Source organism: Podarcis muralis, chromosome 10 (genome assembly GCF_964188315.1).
Source record: "Podarcis muralis chromosome 10, rPodMur119.hap1.1, whole genome shotgun sequence".
Lineage (NCBI taxonomy): Eukaryota > Metazoa > Chordata > Lepidosauria > Squamata > Lacertidae > Podarcis > Podarcis muralis.
Genome location: NC_135664.1, coordinates 10,053,286 through 10,079,157, shown reverse-complemented (window position 1 = coordinate 10,079,157; position 25,872 = coordinate 10,053,286). Strand labels below are relative to the sequence as shown.

The 25,872-nt window shown below is 43.8% G+C and overlaps 1 protein-coding gene across 1 annotated transcript in view; it reads right to left on the bottom strand.

Moving 5' to 3' along the window:
* Positions 1 to 7,890, bottom strand: part of TBC1D22A (TBC1 domain family member 22A) — a 112,135-nt gene extending 104,245 nt beyond the window's left edge. The window contains exons 1-2 of the mRNA XM_077935818.1: positions 7,620 to 7,890; positions 2,784 to 2,840 (exon numbers count right to left, since the gene is read on the bottom strand). Coding sequence (XP_077791944.1) covers positions 2,784 to 2,840; positions 7,620 to 7,681 — 119 coding nt within the window. The 5' untranslated portion in view covers positions 7,682 to 7,890. The remainder of the gene's footprint in view (positions 1 to 2,783; positions 2,841 to 7,619) is intronic.
* Between the last annotated feature and the right edge of the window lie 17,982 nt (positions 7,891 to 25,872).

Genomic DNA, 25,872 nt, shown 5'->3' with positions numbered 1-25,872 from the left:
CACCTGCGTCCCTTTTAACACAGAAGGTTACCCTGCACCTTTTATAGGCCTATACTACAGACACTGAATCAGAGAGACAATGTAAAATCGTAGCATCATGATGGTGGGGAGAGAGCAAGATTATACAACAATATACAATTCCTAGCTTGTTCAGATTCTTCATTGTCCTTTGTGACAACTTATTAATTACAGAGTACTAAAGTAAAGAGGTAGGAACCACGTTTCACGTTTCACAAATGGTTAAAAAAAAAAAAAATGGTGTGTTTCAGCTCCACAAACAGGTCTGTAATTTTTTTAAGCTAACCTGCCAGAGATACCTTTGTCAGAATGTTACCTAATTCAAAATAACTTTTATAAAGCTTGTTTTCCTCATCACTAGACAAGTGGTCATTTACAAACCCAATATAATACTTTTTTATATAATTTTTTTATCATTCACAGACCTACTGCAACATGTAAAAATCGTGACCATCCAGGTCACTACCCAACAAGGTTGATAAACGGTATTATATTCGCAGTCTCAAGAGATTGCCTGACGTTGAGTCAAAATAATACTGTCACTCTCTTAGCTCCTCGGGAGATTTCACCAACCTTCCCAGTCTCAACTATGGCTTACCATCAGTATGTGAACAAGTATGATTAATCTAACTAGGGTGTACAAACTGGTTTCAAAGCTTGGTAACCATCAACCATAGCGAGTGTAGCTATACGTAACAGTGACTCCTGTTAAACTGGGCAGAGAAAAGAGGGAGAATTCACACCATGGGGCGGGGGAGGAAAGGAACTAATCCCAATGTATTAAAAATGGTTAAGAGATCAGCACATTACAGCTGCACTGCCAAACTACTCCAATTCCAGAAATAATAGTAGTATGAACAGGGAGCGATAAAATCCATACTCTAGTTCAGTTCCTCCAGACTTGACATTTACAGTTTGCATCTTTTTGCCAGCTCATAAATTGGTTCTCCTCCAGCCGACAGAAAGCAAGCCTCTCAAATAATTCACCTCCTGCTATTTCTCAGTTCATATCTGCTTAAGCTAGTTTGCCTGTGCAAGAAGGAAAGCCGTAGTGATACGAAAGATCGGAGAAGCAAAAGGGACCAATTTAAAAATCTGGTAGGCAATCCAGGGCTGAGTAGCATTATCAATGAAACAAAATTATTTTGTTGTATTAGCTCTACAGGAGGAAAAACTTGTCTCCTGCCACTGTTGAGACCATACATGGTATTTCTTACAAGTAAGACTGGGAGGAAACTACCGTATTTTTCGCTCTATAATATGCACCAGACCACAAGACGCACCTAGTTTTTGGAGGAGGAAAACAAGAAAAAAAATACTTCTGAATCTCAGAAGCCAGAACAGCAAGAGGGATCGCTGCGCAGTGAAAGCAGCAAGCCCTCTTGCTGTTCTGGCTTCTGTGATAGCTGCGCAGCCTGCATTCGCTCCATAAGACGCACACACATTCCCCCTTACTTTTTAGGAGGGAAAAGGTGAGTCTTATAGAGCAAAAAATACGGTATTTCCTATTACCATCACCAATCAAAATGTCACAGTGAAACTTTTGTGTAGGAATTAAGACTGCAATGTAAATACAGATGGATGTGTATCTATATTGCTTCACGTATATCCAGTGAGCTTGTAGTACAAGAGACCCTCACGCAAAGGAAACTGAGAAGGCAGCTAGCATACTCCCAAATGGCCAGAGCTTCTTTAAGAGGTCCATAGAACAACGGGAAACATTATGCTTGCTCATTGTTAATGAATGCACAATACAGAAGACATTTCTTGGTTTAAGTGAGGAATGGGGAACCTTTTTCAGCTTGAGGGCTCCATAAGCCATTTTGACAGGTGTGTGGGGCAACTCACCTGTCTGTCGCCCGACATCATTAAGCTGTCAAATAACAACTTCAAAAGTGCTGACACAACCCACTTTGTCAACTTGCAGGCACAGTTTGGATTCAAACCAGGCCTGCAAAAGGATAGCTTTCCTTTGCAGGCTAGCAAAGCAAGTCCACAAAGAAAAGATGTATGTTTGCAAGAACAGTTTGAATCCAAACCACACCTGTAAGCCAGCACCTTCAAAAGGGCTCACTGTCAGCACAATAGGAGCACACTTTAAACTCTTATTCATTTCCTTGCATCCACATATTCACCTGCCTCAAACCTGACATCATGTATGATGGCAGCTGGGCGGGGCCTTGGGGGGGGGGACAGCCTCCCAGGCTAAATTGGGATATAAAAGCTCTATTAAAAATATTCTTAAATTAAACAAATAAATAATAAGCAGCCCTTGATAAAACATCGACAAAGCACAAAACTTAAAATATTAGTTTGACATAAGGAAAAATAATTACCACTCCCAAATATAATATAGCATTGGTCCAAGAAATGTTAAAACATTGTTTGCAAATCTGTAATATGAACACAATTAATAAAGCCAGCTGAAACAGAGTCAAATGCTTTGAAAAATGAAAATAAGTTACCCTAATTTTGGCAACGGTTGTCAATAGTAAAGAAACACAGTTGCTTAAATTAAAATTACTTAACAGAATACAGCATTACAAACTGATTAGCTTATTCCATAAAGTGAAGGGACTTTCAAGCTAAGCCAAAGTAATTAAATGTTTAGCAATAAAATTCAAAAAGCCAGTGGAAAGCAGGAACGAAGAGAGCAATATGGTCAGAAGCAGAAAGAGAAGATGACTAAAGCGTCGACTTCAACAAAGATTAGATACTGAGAAGATTTAAGTCCTTTATCTTCTTTGAAAAAGAAAAAAACTTACGTTCCGTGCAACAGTGGATCAAAAGGAGGATGCTGAGCTCCGTATACATGTTGAATACTAAAAAGGAAGAAAGAAAGTTTAGTACAATTACAGCATAATCCAACACCTATTTACATGGAATTTCAATGAAGCTGACTCCCTAATAAGTGTGTTTAGCAGGCTTCAAAATTAACTCACAATTTCTCTTATACAATAAGAAGTTTTATATTATAAATTTATCCTATTTATAAACAGTACTCCAGTTAAACTAAACCATACGTTGGTAGGAAGGGATATGCTGCACTCTTTAACAGAAATGTATTTTATATAAACAGATGAGGCCATCCAGCTTAAGACAATAAACATACAGGGGGCAACCATTTCATGCAGTGTTTCCATTCCTGGCCCTTGTGCGCATATAAGTTTGCCCTGCCCCCATCTGCCAAAACGGGAACAGTGTCAATTGGACATGCATAAAATGGTCACCTTCTGTACATCCTTTTAAGATTTGGATCATAGCTATACTGAAAGCACCTGCAAACACTCATCAGAGACAGGGAAACCAAGACCCTTATAGGTTGTTAAGACTCCATCTCCAATCAGCCCCAGTCAGCATGGCCAATAGAAGTGGTGTAGTAGGTGTCAGATCGCAGGCAAAACCCTAACATTATCAGATAAGCAAGACAACAATGTCAGCCCTCTCCACATTAAAATGCTTTCAGCAACAACAAGCTTGTTAAACTATTCTGTACTGACAAGCACTAGATAGACCTTTGAGCTGATGATCACACAATAGGTAGAGATTCACCTACTGCTGCTTGAACGCTGTTTAAAATACTGTGTAAGTAACAAGGATGAGGCCCTACCAAACTGAAATTTGCTACCGCTCCAGCCCAAATCATCATTTCACCTGGACTTATTTCTTTTAACTATAGGGAATATTTCACAATGTACCACACTAATGCTTTACTTGCAAAATTCAATGGATTGGTTTTTATTAAACAACTAGGTGGACCAGGACCAAGTGAAGCAAACCCAACTAGCCTAATAATAGTCAAAAGCCACATTTGGTCACTGCACGTCTTGCACTTCTGTGATGTTTCCAAGAGAACTCTCCTGAAAAATCATGCACGGCCATTATATATATAAGAAAACAGAAGAGTCAACTTCAATATGCCTTAGTTTCATTTTTGTGGTGTTTTAAGTGCCTTGCTTAAAGTAGTATTGAAATAGAAAGCATACAACTCAAAATACTTGAATGCAACTTACTAGTGTAGACTAGAATTAATACTTCAAGGACTTATCTCCGTCACACCCCTTTTCATCAAAGTTTTAAATGCTGGAATTATATACCATCTTAGAAGTCATATGCACTCACTAATCTTGAATACTGCATTACTAAGAAATTGCATCTTAGTAGGCTAATTGTGAAACAAATAAGTCTACAGTTTGTTTTTACAGGTATTGCATATATTGTAGTATAGAACTTCCTACATGTGGTATTGTCCACATTTCCTTCTCTAATATCACACACCATACCACATTCTTCAAGATTAGATGTAGAAATACTATGTAAGTATCTATAGTGAATTTTAATATATCATTTGCATATTCATATATCATAACCTGATTCAGTGGATGCTGCCAGGGAGAGGTTATGCAAGAAAGTCAATGACTGGGAGATGTGGGTGGAGAAGCCAAGTCAGAGGTGTAACAACTGTAGACTATTAAGTGCTGTTACAAGTGACTCTTTATCTGCTGAGGAAAACGGGCATCTTCCTATGCTATGGACACAGCCCGCCGATGAAAAACATTCTAGTGCATCCCATGTGTCAGGAATCCACAATGCTCCCAGCCCAACACTAGCATCCTTCAAGCATTACTTACATAAACAGGACCCCATGTGATTACTGAGGGACAGGATCACACTACCTGGCAGCACTTATTAGTAAATAATCGTGTCTCAGATGAACCTCGTGTCTTTTCTGTTGTAGTCATCAACATCTGCTGTTTGCAACACTATAATGCATGTGTTTATTTGAAATGTTTCTAGCCAACCCTTCATCTAAGGGTTGCAACAAAGATTAAACAAGTTAAAACAAAACAGTTCATAAAACCACAAAGTAACAGTCTACAATATGTACAATCATAAAATATCCATAAGGCTGCAGAGCATCCCTTAGGCTGGAAAAAAATAGCACCCTACAAATGCCTGGGCAAATAAACGTGTTTTAAAGCTGAGCTGAAATAAGATAATGGCCAGAGCCAAGACCTGGGAGGAAAGGGATTCCATAAATGGTAGACATTCTACTAACTATGCTACTTTTAAGAGGTAGAGAAACCCACACAATAGCCTTGAACATACTGTACTGTACTTCATACTGTTCAAAGCGAACTCACCGCCTCAATTTCTCCAATGGGTATTTGTTGTCCTATTCTGGCATCACATTCTTTACTGCCTATGAAATGCACAGGCACCTCAACAGATTTTCTTGTTATCAACATATTCCCATTGTTGAACTCTCACATTTGTTTATGGCAGAGTCCAAATATCCTTAACAGATACATGACACACACAAACTCAACAGGTACAGCTTCCTTCTCACTAGCATAAAGGTGAACCATTGTAAATAGTTTCACCTCTTCTAGCTAGGAACCATATCAGAAGAAAGACCCAAGCATTGAATGCTATTAGTAACTCTAAGCAAAAAAAACAAAAAAACAAAAAAACAGGTCAGATATTTCCCTACCAAAATTATTTCACTATTAATATACTTCTTAATTGTACAGTCATACTTTGGGTTACAGACGCTTCGGGGGGGGGCAAGAGAGTGGGGCCCTGAGCTATAACTTGTTTAAAGGTAAAGGGACCCCTGACCATTAGGTCCAGTCATGGCCGACTCTGGGGTTGCGGCACTCATCTTGCTTTATTGGCCGAGGGTACAGCTTCCAGGTCATGTGGCCAGCATGACTAAGTCGCTTCTGGCGAACCAGAGCTGCGCACGGAAACACCGTTTACCTTCTCGCCGGAGCGGTACCTATTTATCTACTTGCACTCTGACGTGCTTTCAAACTGCTAGGTTGGCAGGAGCAGGGACCGAGTAATGGGAGCTCACCCCGTCACAGGGATTCAAACCACCGACCTACTGATTGGCAAGTCCTAGGCTCTGTGGTTTAACCCATAGCGCCACCCGCGTGTTAAGCTTGTTTAGCTTATACATAAAGCAATGACAAACCTAGACAGCATTCTAAAAAGCAGAGACATCACCTTGTCAACAAAGGTCCATATAGTTAAAGCTATGATTTTCCCAGAAGTGATGTATGGAAGTGAGAGCTGGACCATCAAGAAGGCTGATCGCTGAAGAATTGATGCTTTTGAATTATGCTGCTGGAGGAGACTCTTGAGAGTCCCATGGACTGCAAGAAGATCAAATCTATCCATTCTGAAGGAAATCAGCCCTGAGTGCTCACTGGAAGGACAGATCCTGAAGCTGAGGCTCCAATACTTTGGCCACCTCATGAGAAGAGAAGACTCCCTGGGAAAGACCCTGATGTTGGGAAAGATGGAGGGCACAAGGAGAAGGGGACGACAGAGGACGAGATGGTGGGACAGTGTTCTCGAAGCTACCTGCATGAGTTTGACCAAACTGCGGGAGGAAGTGGAAGACAGGAGTGCCTGGCGTGCTCTGGTCCATGGGTCAAGAAGAGTCAGGCATGACTAAACAACTAAACAACAACAAAGCAAGGTATTTGTTTTTGTTCCACATTCCTAGTCTTTGCATTAGAAGAACTCACTAAAGGACTCCTTTGAACCTTAAAAATGTATCCCCACACTTAATTTCATATGCTCCCTGCCACCTCTATTTCTTCACTCGTTCACCTTCTTTTTCACAATATCCGTTCTAATATACTTCAAATTTCTGATTCATAACAGGCCTTTTCATTGCAATAGCATTGCCATGCATCTGTCTCAAGAGACAGTATGCCTCTGGGGGTGAAGTCAAACCATTGGCATTAGTAGCACCAAAGTAACCTCCCTGGGTTGCTAGCCTGGGCAGTGTGTCTGGAGGTCCTGGGCTGCAGAGGCGTAGGAAGGTCGGGTGCTACCAGTGTTCTCAAATCTACTAACATGAGTTTGACCAAACTGCGGGAGCCAGTTGAAGACAGGAGTGCCTGGAGTGCTTTGGTCCATGGGGTCACAAAGAGTCGGACACGACTAAACGACTAAACAACAACAAGCAGAGCTTATCCATTCAAACCTATCCATTCTTAAGGAAATCAGCCCTTAGTGCTCACTGGAAGGACAGATCCTGAAGCTGAGGCTCCAATATTTTGGCCACCTCATGAGAAGAGAAGACTCCCTGGAAAAGACCCTGATGTTGGGAAAGATGGAGGGCACAAGGAGAAGGGGACGACAGAGGATGAGATGGTTGGACAGCGTTCTCGAAGCTACCAGCATGAGTTTGACCAAACTGCGGGAGGCAGTGGAAGACAGGAGTGCCTGGCGTGCTCTGGTCCATGGGGTCACGAAGAGTCAGGCACGACTAAACGACAACAACAAATCCGGCACTGGTCCACCTCCCCGACCTAAATTCTGGCTACGTGCCTCCACACCTAACACAAATCCTGCCCGTGCTCTGTACCACAATAGAGGCAGCAACCCCCAACCGTTCCCCCCCCCCTTCGCGAATTCGTGGCGTCCCACAGCGAGCGCCACACCGGCGGGCATGTTTACTTCGCGCAAAGCCCCACCGAGAACCAAGAAAACAGGGGCAAGCTGTCACATTTCGAGATTTCCGCCTCCGCGGGAGCCTCCCGCCCCCCGGGAGAAACTTTTCCACCCGCGCCCTCGCTCACCTGCCCGGCACCCGGGACGCGTTCCGCTTCCAGAACTGCTTCCTACCCGCGTCGCTCGCCATCTTCCCGTCACCTCATAGCCTTTTTCACCCGGAAAGCGAGAGCCCCCGCCGCCGCCGCGGCCTCGAGCGCAGGGACGCCCAGAGCCAGACCGGGGGCCCCGACCGTTATTCCCCACCCCCGCCCCAAAGCCGAGCGCCGCGGCCCTCACTCCATCCCTGCCCCTCTTCTCCCTGTCAGAAAGCAGCGCGCCGCCATCTTGGCACCCCGCAACAACCCCTCTCCCCATTGGCTGCCGGGGAACAGCTGTCGACTACGCCCAGTCGCGAGTGAGCGTACTGCCCGGCCTGTGGGTTTTTTCGGTTTTCGCCCAATCAGAATCCTCAAGTCAGATCTGAGGAGGAGCTGGAATTTCGGCCAATGGAAGCCCAGGTGTTATAGCCTTCGCTGTTTCTCGGCTATTCATTGGCGGAACCCCCTCGCGCCGCTTGACCCCGCCTACTCTGAAGTGGCTATATTTTGCCTGGAGGCGCTTGGCGTCTTTACAGCTGAGCGCTGATGAATCGGCGTCAATTAGACGCTAGGACTCAAAAACTCCACTTATAAAATAGTCAAGTTCAAAGGGGTTCGGCTTGCGCCACCCGCAAGCATCTGATATGCACTTCCTTCATGCCTTGATTCTTTTCTCTGGTTTCCAAGAGCTACTTCAATATTTTAATGTTGTATTTTAATTTCGTTTTTAAGTTGTATTCATTCAACTTATTTTTATTATTGCTTGTTAGCCGCCCTGAGCCCAGCCTTGGCTGGGGAGGGCGGGGTATAAATAAAAATTATTATTATTATTACTTAAACATGCATTAAAAAATATTATTGTTTTGTTATTTATTGTATTTGTATTCCACCCTTCCTCTGGAGATCTCAGGGCAGTTCACAGCATAAAAAGGCAAGATAAAAGCACAAAATTCATAATAAAAACAACAGAACAATAACTCCTACCAACACAATAACATGGTACAGGGTTGGCTCATTTATTATATTTTATTATTAGTTGTAATTTATTGAATTTATATACTGCCTTATACCCGGGGGTCCCAGGGCGGTTCACAGAATAAAATCAATATATAAAATCACAAAATACATAATAAAAATAAAAACAACAACCCAATTGCCCTCCCCCCCCCAAAAAAAAACACTTTTTGAAAGAGCATAGGATGTAAATCAGATCAACCAAAGTATTATTATTATTAAACCCCTCTCTTGGGGGTGATTGATTGATTGTATAGGGAAGTTTTTTAAGGTTTGATGTTTTACTATGTTTTTATATAGGATGGAAGATGCCCAGAGTGGCTGTGGCAACCCAGTCAGATGGGTGGGGTACAAATAATAAATTATTATTATATTATTCCCATGCTCGCCAACATTTCTCTGATTAAATGAGGGACGTCCTAAGGAAAGCAGGAAATTCTGGGATCAAATCAGAAACCATGACGACATCTGTAAATCCAGGACTGACCCTGGAAAACAGGAACACTTGGAGAGTCCGGTATATTGTTATGAATTTGGGACAGTGGTTGGAGCAGACTCCTCATAATTCCTGGATTTAGTAAAAGTCAGACTTAATGAAGTTTTGATCAAACTTTGTCAAATACAGAAACCCACGTGGGCCTCGCAATGATTTATGTTAGGGGCATGCTTTATGTTGGGTTATCTGTGATGTGATTGGTCAGTTAGTTAAGTATTTTTATTTATTTACTTGACTGCCCAAGTCCATGTAAACCGCCTGGATTTAGTTATGCAAAGAGCCAAGTCAGTTGAGCAGAGCTAGCTGGATGGGCCATCAGGGAACAAATGCCAGTGATGGCCCATCAACGAACCCCTCAGAGAGAAAGACTGCCAGGCAAAGGGGAGTGGGGCCCTTCATTGCTGGGTGCTAGTGGGCAAAGGGTTTCAGTTTTGAGAGCCAGTGGTTAGAGTCAGGGGCGTCTTACCCATAGAAGCTAGTGGTGCCAGGGCGCCAAGTTCTGGAGGGTGCCAGGGAAGAGGCGGAGGCTGGATGTGGCGCCTCCCTGCATCAGCTCACCGCCCTCACCCGCCTCCACCATGCCGCGCCAAAGCAGCACCGCGCCCTGAGCCTCCGCCTGCCATGGCCACTGTGGCACGAAGTGGGCAGCTGAGCCAGGAGGCACCACATTCAGCCTCCACCTCTTCCCTGCGGGAGGAGCCGCCCTCCAGCCGCTGCCCACTTCCTCTAGCCCTGCTAGCAGCGCCATCCTCCCTAAACAAACCTCTGGGAAATGGGGTGGGGCGCCGGAGGGATCTTTGCACCACGGCGCCGGATATGCTTAAGACGGCCCTGGTTAGAGTGGTGGACTAGGACCTGGGAGACCAGGGTTCAAATCCCCACTCAACCATGAAGCTCACTGGGTGACTTTGAGTCAGTCACTCTCAGCCTAAGCCTACCTCCAGGGGTCAGCAACCTAAGACCCATGGGCCACAAGTGGCCCGTGGGGGCCCATGGACCCCCGCCACCCGCTCGGCTCCCTTGCGCTGCACTAAACCAGTGCAGAGTAGAGCGGGGACTGCCTTCCATCACTCTGGCCGGCTTCCCATTGGCTGCAGGAAGCTCCTGCAGCCAATGGGAAGCTGTGCATGCCTCCTCCATGCTGAAAGGAGCGCCGGAAATAGCGTTTATGCATGCGTGCGCGCACACTCACGCACTCTGGCCCACTGCGGCATCTGCGGGACTGTGAACCGGCCCAAGCCACAAAAACTTTGCCGACCCCTGCCTACCTTCTGGGGTTGTTGAGAGGATAAAAATGGAGTAGAGGAAGAAGTGTGTGAACTCTTTGGAGGAAAAGTGGGGTGTAAATAATAGTAGTAATAAATGAAATAAATAAACTTTGAACGAGGTAGGCTGAGGGACGTTGGTTAGCAGCAAGAAGGAGAAAGAGGGACAGAATTCTCCTTACGCGGAGCTACCCTTGAAGCTGTCCCAGAAACTCCAGGAGGTGCAGAATGCAGCAGCGAGGCTCCTCACAGGGTCTCTGCCATGGGAGCATATTCACCCAGTCCTTTTCAAGCTGCATTGGCTCCCGGTGGAGTACAGGGTCAGATTTAAGGTGCTGGTTTTGACTTTTAAAGCCCTTCACGGCCTAGGACCCTCGTACCTACGGGATCGCCTCTCCTGGTATGCCCCACGGAGGACCTTAAGGTCCATATATAGCAATACCCTAGAGGTCCTGGGCCCTTAGGAAGTTAGATTAGCCTCAACCAGAGCCAGGGCCTTCTCAACACTGGCTCCGGCCTGGTGGAACGCTCTGTCTCTTGAGACCAGGGCCCTGCGGGATCTGATCTCTTTCCACAGGGCCTGTAAGACAGAGTTGTTCCACCTGGCCTTTGGCTCAGAATCAGTTTTTCTTTTTCCTTTCTCCTCCTATGATGAGATTGCTCCCTAATTGTTTTAATGTTGTATCTTAATCTTTTAAATTGTATTTTAATCAACTTGTTTTTATTATTGGTTGTTAGCCACCCTGAGCCCAGTCTTGGCTGGGGAGGGCGGGGTATAAATAAAAATTTATTATTATTATTATTATTATTATTATTATTATTATTATTATTATTATTATTGCTCCATGTGAGCAGGCAGGAACCAGGAAACACAGAGGATGGCTTTTGGCAGTCCTTTCAATCCAGTGCTGCCCGTAAGAGGGAAGCCAGACCCTCATAGGATGTGAATGCTCTGCAATCTCTCCATCTAGGGGCAGGTTGTATGTTGGTGTAAATAAAACCATATATCATAAAGGCACCACGGTCTCTGCTGTGCCTCATTGCCTCCAAAAGGAAGACCGATCCTGGTAAGTACGCCTGCAACCCCTGAAATCTTGCACTGCTTCTGGAGATTGGGGTCGCATGTAAGAATATGAAAGCTACAGTGGTGCCTCGCAAGATGGAAAACTCGCTAGATGAAAGGGTTTTCCGTTTTTTGAGTCGTTCCGCAAGACGAATTTCCCTATGGGCTTGCTTCACAAGACGAAACGTCTTGTGAGTTCTTGCGAGTTTGTTTCCTTTTTCTTAAAGCTGCTAAGCCGCTAAGCCGTTAATAGCCGCTAAGCCGCTAATAGCCGTGCTTCGCAAGACGAAAAAACCACAAGATGAAGAGACTCGCGGAACGGATTAATTTCGTCTTGCGAGGCACCACTGTACAAGCGTTGGAAGATTTTGGGGGGAAAGAGCAGGAACTTCTCATTGCTGGCTTAAAAGGCTCTCAGGTGGCTTTCTGAAAGGAGAAAGTGCAGGCTGATCGCCATACCGATTATTGGGTAATGAAACCTAAGGCACAACGGGTTCTGCTTAAATTTTGGCCAGCACTGGGAAGTCACAGCCTTGCAGTTAATTTCTTGGCCAAGCAGCTCTTGCTTGGTTGGTCTACTCCCTTTTATTGTTAAGGCTGCAATTCTAAGCGTGGTTGAATAGAAAACAGATTGCTCCTACTTGGATATGGCATTGTTAGGACAGGGGGAAGTTGTTCAAAAGTGAAATGGCTGTGTAAAGAAAGATGCTTTCAGCTCCAGCTGCTTTCAGGCAGCCCGATCCTCTGTAGAGTCGGTGACCCTTGGCACATTACTTAGAGCGTTTCATTATTACAACACAATATTACATCTTTGCAAACAAGGCCACAAAAGTTTCTAGTCTGCAGAAAGTGATACAGTGGTACCTCGGGTTAAGTACTTAATTCGTTCTGGAAGTCTGTTCTTAACCTGAAACTGTTCTTAACCTGAAGCACCACTTTAGCTAATGGGGCCTCCTGCTGCTGCCGTGCCGCTGGAGCCCGATTTCTGTTCTCATCCTGAAGCAAAGTTCTTAACCTAAAGCACTATTTCTGGGTTAGCGGAGTCTGTAACCTGAAGCATATGTAACCTGAAGTGTATGTAACCCGAGGTACGACTGTACATTTCTGCAGCATGTGGTTGAAAGGGCTTCCCTCCTTTGGAAGCCAACTTGGTTTCCATGCTTGGCACCAGGGAAGGATGATAAACTCCACCTCTCCTCTGCCACCCTGCTCACTCACCGCTCTGGAATTCCTTGCTAGCTTTCACCACAAGGCGTGTGCTTTAAATACATGCCTGACCTGAATATGACCAGGTGGTATCACTTGTAGCAAATAGATTCAGCGTGCTTTGCTGTAATATATTTTGCTGCCAGAGCTGGCATAAAGTCAGTGTAATTAAAATTAAAAGACAGGCACACGCATTTGCCCATTGTTAACGGAATATCCTTAGTCACATCCTGTTTCCCCCAAGAGCTAGCTGTGGAACATGTTCTTATCATTTAATTCAACAAACAGGGGAGGGCTGTTTTGCATGGGGGAAAGAATAATACAAGGAAATCCTTTTCTACTCTGAAACTACTCTTTGAGATTTTGGAATTTGGGTCTGGAAAAGGAAGCTAGGTCATCAACTATCTGAGAAAAGTTCAGGCCTGAGCAAAATTTACCTAATATTCATAACAACAATTTATTTAAAAACACTTCAGAAACCAGGAAGTGCACAACCATATATGACAGTAGTATCTATTTTGATATAATATCTTAAGGATGTCCCTGTTTCACAGCTGTGTTGGAATTTACTACGTGTGCGCAAGTAAGTGTACACTGTAATTAGCTATGTTGCAAATTCATATTCTATTTTGTTTTTACATGTAATTATTACTTGCACACACTGTTCCTTATTTCTCCATCTCCCAACATTCATTTGCATATAAAATGCTATTGGTTTCCCTTTGATACCATTACGCTTATATCTTTCATGAGCTGGAATGTATTAATTGGGTTTCTACTGATGTATTTAAAAGAAATCTTTCCGAACAAATAGTAGCCTCTCATGAGCTGTTTGGCTATCACACTCACAAGCCACCAGAGCAAATTGAGAGCCTCTTTTCCGTTGGTGGCAAAACCCAAGAGAGGGTAGTGTGATAACACTGGCACCAGTCAGAGAGGCTTGTAATTTGCATTTTCCCTTTTTCCCTTTCTCCTTCCCTAAATCCCACACTGAATGGAGTGACATGAGTTTGGACATGGAAGCCTCCACTGTGTTCTGTAGAGAAAGGAAGGCGGCTTTGCCTACATTGCAAGCTAGAAATCTAAAAATTGTTTGTTTCAACAGAACTTATAAACTTAATTTTTTGTCCTGCCTCTGATCAAAACCCTTGAAAATAGGGGGGAAGGGCAGGGAACAGTTATGTTCCTTTGATTTGTTCTGCTGCAGTCAAGAGAGTTCTTTTGTTATAGAGAAAAGCAGGACAGATAGACTGACACACAGAGATATTTTGACTCTGTTTGGAAAAGAAGAGGAGCAAGTTTTCCTAATAGTGAGACGGTGAGGAGAGTGAACACACTGCTCTTGGTTCTTACCTGTATTTTTTGCACGGTTTGCTCATCTCTTTTCTGTCCCTGAATAACCGTTGTAGGTACTGAATTCCTGCTCCGATGATAACATTCAGGTTCGCTTTGAAACATTGATTGGGACTGATTTGCTGGTTTTAAGTGTTTGCAACGCTTCAAGAGAGAGAAGAGTTGTGGTCTGAGGAGTTGAGTTATCGGTCGGTTCTGCCATTTCCTGAGACATTTACAAATACCACATGGCTGCTATTGTTAGAACTGCTCCTGTTCTTGGGAATAGATTGCACAAAACCTCTGTCAAAAGGTTTGCAGCATACAGCAGTGACTCATTGGGGGGCAAAAAATTCCACTGAATGTTCATTAACAAAAACGTACTCCATTATATTCGGAGAGATCAAACCTGGCATCAGGACTTGCATCCTCAGGCAGCTGCTGCAGTGCCAATGTCTGCAGACTGAGTCACCCCTGCCCTGCAATTGTGAGCCACTTGCTGTTTTTAAACTTCCTGTTAGTAATGCCATATCCGGACATTTGCAGAAAACATAGGCTGATGAATGGCTCACAACCATCCACTGATCACTGCTGATCATTATACCCAGACCCTCCAAGTGTCTCTATTTTCCAGGGATAGTCCCAGATTTACAGAAGCCCGGTATCTGATTTGATCCTGGAATGTCCTGTTTTTCCTTAAAGGTAAAGGTAAAGGGACCCCTGACCATTAGGTCCAGTCGCGGACGACTCTAGGGTTGCGGTGCTCATCTCACTTTACTGGCCAAGGGAGCCTGCGTACAGCTTCCAGGTCATGTGGCCAGCATGACTAAGCCGTTTCTGGTGAACCAGAGCAGCGCACGGAAATGCTGTTTACCTTCCCGCCAGAGCGGTACCTATTTATCTGCTTGCACTGTGTGCTTTCAAACTGCAGGTTGGCAGGAGCAGGGATCGAGCAACGGGAGCTCACCCCGTTGCGGGGATTTGAACCACTGACCTTCTGATCGGCAATCCCTAGGCTCTGTGGTTTAACCCACAGCGCCACCCGCGTCCCTGTTTTTCCTTAGGACATCCCTATTTTCATCAGAGAAATTTTAGAGGGCAACGAGTTATGTGACTCACCCACCCCCAAGCCAAGGAGATAAGTAACTATACAACCTGTAGAAGACATCTGAAGGCAGCCCTTTATAGTGAAGGTTTTTTAATGTTAAATGTTTTATTGTGTTTTTATATCTGTTATGTCCAGAGTGGCTGGATCAACCCAGTCAGATGGGTAGGGTATAAATAGTAAAATTATTATTATTATTATTATTATTATTATTATTATTATTATTATTATTATTGATTAGGGCATTCCTATTGAAGTGTAGGTGAGTTCCCATGAGGCAAGACACAGTGATAACAGCAAGAACATTTATTGAACAAACAGAACTGAACAACAGGAGCAAAGCTTATACAGTGGTACTTCGGATTACAGACGCTTCAGGTTACAGACTCCACTAACCCAGAAATAGTACCTCGGGTTAAGAACTTTGCTTCAGGATAAGAACAGAAATTGCACGGCGGCAGCACAGCGGCAGCAGGAGGCCCCCATTAGCTAAAGTGGTACCTCAGGTTAAGAACAGTTTCAGGTTAAGAACAGACCTCCAGAACAAATTAAGTTCTTAACCCGAGGTACCACTGTATACATTTCTAAAGGCCTGGGCCACGCCCACTCCCAACATGATTGACTGTCCAAACTTCCAAGCTGCGAATCATAAGTCAGAGTTTAAGGACCAATGGCAGAGTCCGAAATCCTGAAATGTTCTGTGATTGGATATCATGTATCAAATCAGAACACGGGCTCAGAATCCTTCGTCCGGACTCAAGCTCTGGCAAACACAGACCACTGAATACATAACACCTATTTTCATTGGAAATGGTGGTGGGTATGTTTTACCACCCACAATAAACTTATCCAGGTGTGGGTGCTGATGTTGGGATACCACAACATGCCAGTGTTGCCAGGGATTCTCCCAGCCCTCCCAAAATGAAACCCTGTAGCCGAGATTCGTGAACAGACGAGTAAAATTCAAATACATTTCTCCAGACTCAGCTTACATTTAATGGCTTATTTCTTTTGTGCTTCAAGCAGACTGTTCAGTTCTCGTTCTGGCTCTGCAAGCTCACTAAAATATTTACTGACCTTTAATATTAGATTTTCAGAGGTTATACAAGAGGCTTAATGAAATATGAACTGCCTCCAGTAACAGAAGCTAGGACTTGACTGGGAGTGAATGACAAGGTCATGAGCAAATCGTTACTGAGTCTTAACCGGATAAATTGAAATTAGATCCAGGGGTGTCACTTTCCACAAAAACCTGAACTACATTTGACAGTAAACAGTGTAAAAAGTAAAAGAATAATACATGAAATATTCATTTAGTACACCGTACTTTGATGAAACACAACGTGCTTGGATTTATGGTGCCCTTTATGTAAGAAGGCTGCCACTTTAGACGTAATATCAACTTATGTAGACTCTGGCAGGGGTGTGTTGTGGGGGTCTGCCATTCAGATTTCTGACACCCTGCAGTTTATATGGGCTAATATATTAGGACTGACTGACAGGCGTGTAACTGGGGAGAGCGGCACAGAGGTAATCCCCACACCTTGTACAAAACGTATGCTTCAGATTCCCCCTTGCTTAGCCAAAATGGGTCTGAGTGGAGATTTAAATCTTCTGATGTTTTATCTTTCTTTTTCTAAAGAAGAGTGGGATTCACTCTACCCAAGAACATAGGCATTCATTAGAAGCCAGCAAGCAGCAAGAAGGGACGTTCCAATCAGTCTCTGAAACTGAATATGCAGTCCTACTCAGAAGCAAGTCCTATTCAGTTCAATAGTCCCTGGCAAGGGAACACAGAGTTACACTACCTAGTAGTCCTCCTTGCTTCGCAAACGTCTCTTGCCTTGTGGTGGGACTCAGTCACCACAAGTTCACAGAACAGCCCCTTGTTTGTAATAGTAGTAGTTGATGATGATGGTGATGATGATTTATTATTTATACCCCGCTCATCTGGCTGGGTTTCCCCAGCCACTCTGGGTGGCTCCCAACAGAATATTAGAAACATGATAAAACATCAAACATTAAAAACTTTCCTAAACAGGGCTGCCTTCAGATGTCTTCTAAAAGTCTGGTAGTTGTTGTTCTCTTTGACATCTGTTGGGAGGGCGTTCCACAGGGAGGGCGCCACTACTGAGAAGGCCCTCTGCCTGGTTCCCTGTAACTTGGCTTCTCGTAGTGAGGGAACCGCCAGAAGGCCCTCACCGCTGGACCTCAGTGTCTGGGTAGAATGATAGGGGTGGAGACGCTCCTTCAGGTATACTGGACCAAGGCCGTTTAGGGCTTTAAAGGTCAGCACCAACACTTTGAATTGTGCTCGGAAACGTACTGGGAGCCAATGTAGGTCTTTCAGGACCGTTGTTATATGGTCACGGTGCCACTCCCAGTCACCAGTCTAGCTGCTGCATTCTGGATTAGTTGTAGTTTCCGGGTCACCTTCAAAGGTAGCCCCACGTAGAGCGCATTGCAGTAGTCCAAGCGGGAGATAACCAGAGCATGCACCATTTTGGCGAGACAGTCTGTGGGCAGGTAGGGTCTCAGCCTGTGTACCAGGTGGAGTTGGTAGACAGATGCCCCGGACACAGAATTGACCTGCGCCTCCATGGACAGCTGTAAGTCCAAAATGACTCCCAGGCTGCGCACCCGATCCTTCAGGGGCACAGTTACCCCATTCAAGACCAGGGAGTCCTCCACACCTGCCCGCCCCATCCCCAAAAAACAGTACTTCTATTTTGTCAGAATTCAACCTCAATCTGTTAGCCACCATCCATCCTCCAACCCGCTCATTTTTTTCAATTATATTTTATTAAGTTTCAAGATGTTTAACATATACAATCTTAACACTGCTCGTGAGTTCATCATACTATAACGTTTAAGTAGTCCAAAAAAGGCATCCATTCTTCCAAAAAACACTCATCATCAGATTCTCTTAATTTTGCTGTTAATTTTGTCAGTTCTGCATAGTCCTTTATCTTACTTATGCATTCCTAGGGTTGCCATATTTTAAAAAGTGAAAGTCTGGACACAAAAGTCTCTTGTTACATACATAAATAACTTTTAACATTTTTGTGGGGATTTCTATAATCCCTAAGAGAAATGCTTCGGCTTTTTTTTTTATATGCTCATTTTATTTTATTTTTTGAAAAATATTTATTAAAGTTTTAAACAATAGAACAAACTTCACAATCAAAACAAGAGAAAAGAGAAAACCATTATCACAATCAAGTAAAAATAGAAAAATACAGTAGAAAACATAAAAAAGTAGACAGAAAAAAGACATAGGGGAAAAAAACAAAAACATAAAAATCCGATTTCTTACTTCTTGTTTTCATAACCCTCCTTCCAGACTCCCTCACATCTCCCTTTTCTGCGTTCCCTTTTACACAGTCATATTCAGCAGTGCCTTACCCTCTTTCAAATCTTATTCTGTAATATACATTTCAACTATTATGTCTCCGATTTTCCCCTTTATATCAATTTATTTAAATTTGACATAATATTACTCTAACTTTTTCACCCTGATTCTTCTGAAACATTTTTTACATATTCCTTTCAACTATGTCACTAATGCCATATTATCTTTGTATCCTGCATCTTTTTAACATTCATACAGTTTGCAATGCTTTTGCAGGTAATCTTTTAATTTTTATATGCTCATTTTAAACATGGTTTTTATCTCGTCATGTTTCATTTCCCTAAATACCCTCGCTTTCTTGCAAGTCCACCACATATGAAAACAGATCCATCCACCTGTTTGCACTTCCAGCAATTGTTAGGAACCTTCATATACATTTTAGATAATTTGCTAGGTGTTAACAAATTATTAGGCTCCCTTTGCTCAGTCCCAGCTTCTACCAACCTAGCAGTTTGAAAGCACACCCAAAAGTGCAAGTAGATAAATAGGTACCGCTCTGGTGGAAAGGTAAACAGCATTTCCATGTGCTGCTCTGGTTTTGGTGTTCTGTTGCACCAGAAGCGGCTTAGTCATGCTGGCCACAGGACCCGGAAAAACTGTCTGTGGACAAACGTCGGCTCGCTTGGCCTGTAAAGTGAGATGAGCGCCGCAACCCCAGAGTCGTTCGCGACTGGACTTAACTGTCAGGGGTCCTTTACCTTTACCTTTTTTACCATATTTCTAGAAGTAGAATTCAGGACACAAAAGTTGACCTTTTTGGGGAAAACTCAAAGTTGTTGACCTTTTCTTAGAAAACAATATAGTGGTACCTCTGGTTACGTACTTAATTCATTCCAGAGGTCCGTTCTTAACCTGAAACTGTTCTTAATTTGAAGCACCACTTTAGCTAATGGGGCCTCCTACTGCTGCCGCGCCGCCAAAGCACAATTTCTGTTCTCATCCTGAAGCAAAGTTCTTAACCCGAGATACTATTTCTGGGTTAGTGGAGTCTGTAACCTGAAGCGTCTGTAACCTGAAGCGTATGTAACCCGAGGTACCACTGTACTCAAAATCCCGGATATTTTGGCGATTTTGATAACTCACTCCTCTGCCTGCCTGCTGACTAAGCCGCACTGAGTTAATTGGACCTTGCTCCCCAAAAAGTGTGTATAGGATTGCAGCTTTGAAAAGGCTGGGGATTTTTGTATGCCTGCGCATGGAACATTGTTTTGAGGTGCGGTGGAGGTGGCTGTGTTATACCCTGGCAGCACAGGGTTCTAATCCTGCTGCTGCTTCTGAGTAGGGGCAGAGAAGTTCAAACCATGCTGCTCCTGCCTTGGCCTCATCGACCTGAACAATATTTTACTCTGTCTCCATCAGAAGTGGAGGTGGGGAGACACGTGCTGCAGATGGAGAGTCTGTAAACAAGCGTTGCCCTGCGGACAAATGTCTGTTAATGCTCAATATTGTTCTCCCAAGATGAGTAATCAATGCAGGTAGTTTTTAAAATAAAAGCTGTCACTCAAGCACGCGACGCAGCTCATGTTTACGCTCAATGCACTGTCGTTTTTAAGAGAAGGAGCTCGTTTCTCACCCTCCCCTTTAATGTTGCAATGGTTCAACCGATGCAGTGACATGTCATTTTGAGTCGTAACCTATAGCAGACCATTGTGCACCAGGGAGCGTTAGCCTTTTGACATTCCATTAAAAAATTCAATAAACACACAAGACGTAACCGGCTGTACTTTTGAATAAATAAGGTATACTATTCATTGTATCAAATTGTACGTTTATTTTTTAAAAATTTTTATTCAAAATTATAACAAGACATATTATCCAAAAACATATCATCCTTGTCCTGCCCCCCATTTTTCCTCCCTCCCCCCCACAAAACCCACCCACCCCCACCCCACTGCCGACTTCCCTCAGTTCCAGTCTTTGGTTTCTCTGAGAATGCAGTTTTCTGCTTGTTACAAAGTTGTATAGATCCTCAAACTATTTAGCTGATTATTATCAATAAAAGGTTTGTGAATGTTTATTCAAAACCTGCCAAGGAGTCTAGTTCGCTTTGTTGCGTCTTCAGATACTTTGTAAAGGGTTCCCATTCATCCTTAAAGTCACAGTTATCCTTGTCCCATAACTTTTTGCCAGTTTTGCCAGTTCTGCATAGTCCATCAATTTTTCTCGCCATGATTCTTTAGTTGGGGTTTCTTCAGTCTTCCATCCTTGTGCTACCAGAACTCTCGTGGCCGTTGTCGCATACATGAAGATGTTTTTCAACTTTTTTGGCAGGTCTTTCCCTACAATCCCCAACAAAAATGCCTCAGGTTTTTTAAACAAATGTTAAATGGAACATTTTCTTCAATTTGTTGTAAATCATTTCCCAAATATTTTTAATTACCTTACAATGCCACCACATATGATAAAATGTCCCCTCCTTTGTATCAAATTGTAGGTTTCAACAAAAGTCTCATAAAGTTCAACGAGAAAAGCAGAAGACCCAGTGGATCAGTTCATTCTCTAGTCAGTTCATGCATAAGGTCCATACATGTAGAAGTATCTATTCCACCTGTCTGTTCAAAGAGTCCAATAATCCACATGAAGGGGTGTTACTGTTCCCTTAAACTCTGCAACAATCAGCAGGGAAACGGCCAAAGACAGGAAAGGAAAGAGTCTCCAACGGAGGTTTTGCTGGCATCAAAAGGAATGACCATATCTTCCTTCCCACATCTATCTCATTACACACCCCTCGTCATTATGAGCCTCAAGCACATGCATCAAAAGTTCAAGCGCCGTATTATAGAGCGGCACAACTTCAGCAGATTGTCGAATTAAACCAACACGTTCTCAACCCAGGAGAGGAAGGGGGAGCGGGCTCTCTTGCCGCTGCTAGAAAATGAAAGAAGGCTTTTGAAATGTATTTTTTAAAAATGCAGGCAAGTGGGTTTCAGGGGCTCCTCATTTACAATGGTCTTCAAATGCTCATCTCATGGGCTTTCCAAGTACCATCAACAATCCATTGACGACATGATTAGTAGTGATGGGCAAGCTTCTGCAAGAGACAGAATGACAAATCTCCACCCAATGAGCGAAGCAGGGTTTAAAACTTGGATATATAATCCAGTGCTTTTTTTCTATATATATAAAAAAATGTTTAGGGGTCCTCTCATTTTGACTCAAGAGAATCACCATTTTATAGTTCAAATTGGGGAAAAATAAATACAGTAAACGGACAAAAGTACAAAGAACATGCATTACCTCATATTACACAGCTGACAGCTGACAGTAATTTCCACATTGGCATGAGGTTGTGTGCACTAACACCTTCTCGACTTTCATCAGTAAAACACCACACATCCACATTCCACACTGCTTCACACATTAAACGCTCGCTTCCATCTGAGACTCAAGAAACACCGGGAAAGGAAAGGAAGCCGCCATTGGAGGTGGTAACAACGAAACTGACCAATCACCGTTCTATTCAACGGAACTGACAATTCACAATTTAATAAAAATTAGTTTCTTCTCCCGTTATATTCATCAAACATTTAGGGGTATGCATCCCCCTGTGTCCCCCCCCTCCAGAAAAAAAGCATTAATATAATCTAATCGCCAAATGGCACCTTAAACCTAGGTTACGGTTACCACAATGGAATGTCTAGGTGCCTTTTCTTTTCTTTTCTTTTCTTTTCTTTTCTTTTCTTTTCTTTTCTGCAATGAAGTTTGTTGTTGTTGTTCATTCCATTTCTATATCACTTTATATTTTAAAGAACAAACCTCAAAGCAGTTGACAACACATTAAAACATCAAATAAAACAATCCAGAATGAAACAAGTTCAAGCTTCAAGGAAAATATTACAGATCCTTCTCTAAGGGACATTTTGCTTCCCCCAGTCACCAGCCGGGCATCCAGAGATCTCCTCGTGGTCACAATTGGACTAATTGGGATGGCTAATTTCTAACAGCAGTGACAAACCTAGACAGCATCTTAAAAAGCAGAGACATCACCTTGCCAACAAAGGTCCGTATAGTTAAAGCTCTGGTTTTCCCAGTAGTGATGTATGGAAGTGAGAGCTGGACCATAAAGAAGGCTGATCGCCAAATAATTGATGCTTTTGAATTATGCTGCTGGAGGAGACTCTTGAGAGTCCCATGGACTGCAAGAAGATCAAACCTATCCATTCTGAAGGAAATCAGCCCTGAGTGCTCACTGGAAGGACAGATCCTGAAGCTGAGGCTCCAATACTTTGGCCACCTCATGAGAAGAGAAGACTCCCTGGAAAAGACCCTGATGTTGGGAAAGATGGAGGCCACAAGGAGAAGGGGACGACAGAGGATGAGATGGTTGGACAGTGTTCTCGAAGCTACTAACGTGAGTTTGACCAAACTGCGGGAAGCAATGGAAGACAGGAGTGCCTGGCGTGCTCTGGTCCATGGGGTCACGAAGAGTCGGACACGACTAAACGACTAAACAACAACAACAATTTCTAACACTGGAGTAAAGGGCATGTTTGGCTGTCCTCATAGTTCACAGGGGGCAACAATGAGGCCCAATAAGCCTCCAAAAGGGCCCACATGAGTGGAGGGCATGCGCTTGAACATGAACATGAACATTAGAAATCTTCTGCAATGATGAGCCACAGTTCGGTGGCACCTGTGTTCCTCAGCAGGTAGATTGATACGGAAAGGATTTGTGAAGTTGAAACGGCAGCAGCAGACCAGCTGACATGGGTATTTCATCTTGCGCCATCATGTTGTTTCACTGCACTCATTTCACACAACCGAGAGAAGTTCCAGGAGGCATTTCAACAGGCCAGTTTGCTTTGAAGGAAAGCACATCACAAGCACTGTACTTATATCAGTTGTGCTACGTAGAAGAACATTGCAATTCTAGGCAGACAACAGAAAACAAGGGCAATGTGTTTCCATTATTATTTGCAGGACTCTGTTACATTGTTGTTACAAGAGCATGGGAGTTTGTATACCCCATTTCAATCATTTTTCTGTTGACAAAGTTGCCTGGTTTGCATGTCACGCTAAGACAAACCATGGCTTAGCAGAAGCATGTGGGCACCCAGTGAGGAGGCTGCGGCTGTGTCTCTCCTCCCTGATTCAAGCACATAAGGAAATGTAGGTTTGCACAGTCAAATTCAGCAGGGCTGCTATAACAAATTTTAAAACGATACACATTACCTGCAAAAGAGCCTTCCTCCCAGTGGCATAGCATGAGTTGCCAGCACCCAGGGTCATGCGGGGGGGGGGGAGGAAGGGAAAAGAACAGACTACGCATGCGCATTCAACTGCCTAACGATGTCCACATCATGTAGGAGACTGCAGCTACAGAGATAAGAAAAGAAGAGTTGTTCCGTTGTCTGGATGGGTCACTTCCAGGTACATATGGTGAACCTGTTTTCAACCAGAGCAGCGCACGGAAACGCCGTTTACCTTCCCGCTGGAGTGGTACCTATTTATCTACTTGCACTTTGACGTGGGTTGGCAGGAGCTGGGACCGAGCAACGGGAGCTCACCCCGTTGCGGGGATTCGAACCGCCGACCTTCTGATCGGCAAGTCCTTGGCTCTGTGGTTTAACCCACAGCGCCACCCGCGTCCCCCGATCACCGGTTAGATTTGCACAATCAGCGGATGGTTTTTCACGACAACAATCACGCCAGTCGTGAATATACGCCCGCCGGGGATGCGAGTGCTGCCATGCCAATCCACCCAGGGGGATTTTGTCAACAACACCCCCAGGCATGACACCCAGGGCAGACCGCACCCCCTTGCAACACCACTGCCCCTCCCACCATATAGTCATTAAGTTCGGAGTCTAAAGTTCCTGAATTTGACTGCTGGAGGTCAGTGTGCTATAAATCCTAAAATAAAGGCCCTGGTTTTCGGTCGTCGTTTCCCCCCTCCCACATACACTCCTAATGCATCAACAAAGTCCTTTTGATTTACGTGTTGCTAATCAATTTCATATCCATTGTGATAGGGGCTTGTGCAAGAAAGCCTGCCAGCAGGCGAGCAATTTCACGAAAGAGTGCAACACTCATATCACTTTCCTTAGACGCTTCCCTGAATGAGGCTGAAAATCATGCAAAAGCGAGATCAGGCTAGTTTCTAAATCTTCAGTAATTCAATTTCAAGTTCACTCGAAAGATCTTGACAATTGCTTCAGGGTCTTTCTATCTTATTACGAGAAGTGTCCTTAGAATACAGACAGAGGACCACCAGAGAATCCGTGCTTCCTGGGAAATAGATGAGAGGGCAACCAGACTATCTCAGAAGTCAGAAGCATTCTAAATGGAAAAGGCTCAGAGGATTAATCTTTTCTAGTGAGACACTGAAGTACTGTAGAAATATTTCTGGCGTGTATGATCATTAAAATGAGATTTCACAAGTAGCCGGAGGAAATGAGTATGTCATTCACCATCATCTTTGAGAAACTTCTCCAAAGTGCAGTGGAAAAGTGAGATATGTTTGAAATACAAATAACAATCCCCTACTGTTCTTTCCCTCTGTATGATCCAGACCTGCTGCCCGCTTTATGAATTGCTTGGGAGAAGTTAGATATATATTTTTACTAGTCCTGATATATTATTATTATTATTATTATTATTATTATTATTATTATTATTATTATTATTATACCCCATCCATCTGGCTGGGTTTCCCCAGCCACTCTGGACGGCTCCCAACAGAATATTAAAAATACAATATCATTCTTATATTGAAAGCATGGGGGACCTATGGCCTTCTAGACGCTGCTGAACTACAACTCCCATATTCCCTGGCATTGGTCACGCTTACTGGCGCTGATGGGAGCTGTGGTTCAGCAACACCACATCTGTTACATCGCATACATTGGGTTGTAGCTCCAAATGTCATGACCAGGGTAGGAGCTGCAAATCAGCAACATCTGGCAGGCCAAAGGCTACTCGCTCTTGCTTCACTTTAAGGGAATGACTCTTATCCCAAAACGTGAAACTAGAATACAACCAACATTTCCAATGTCCAATTGTGATATCCGTGGGGTCCCGAACAAGGTCCTGGCTCCTAGACATCAACAAGTAGCAGTGGCATTACGTGGGTTTACAGTGCCCGGGGCAAGTCAAGTATTGCGCCCCCAAACCCATGGACCATTAGCACTCTCTGAGTCCTTTCAACCAGCCCAGTATTGAATAAAGTCAATGAAAGACTCTATCACACTGACTTCTGGGTATCAAATCACTTGAGACAAGCACGGCGGAGAGTGGGATGGGTGTTGGTCAGGAGTGGGTATCTTCATAAACCCCGTGCAGAGGGTGCCCTAGAAACCAGCCGCTGCCCAAATCTGCTCCTCAGTGTGTCCACACAAACATTGGGAGA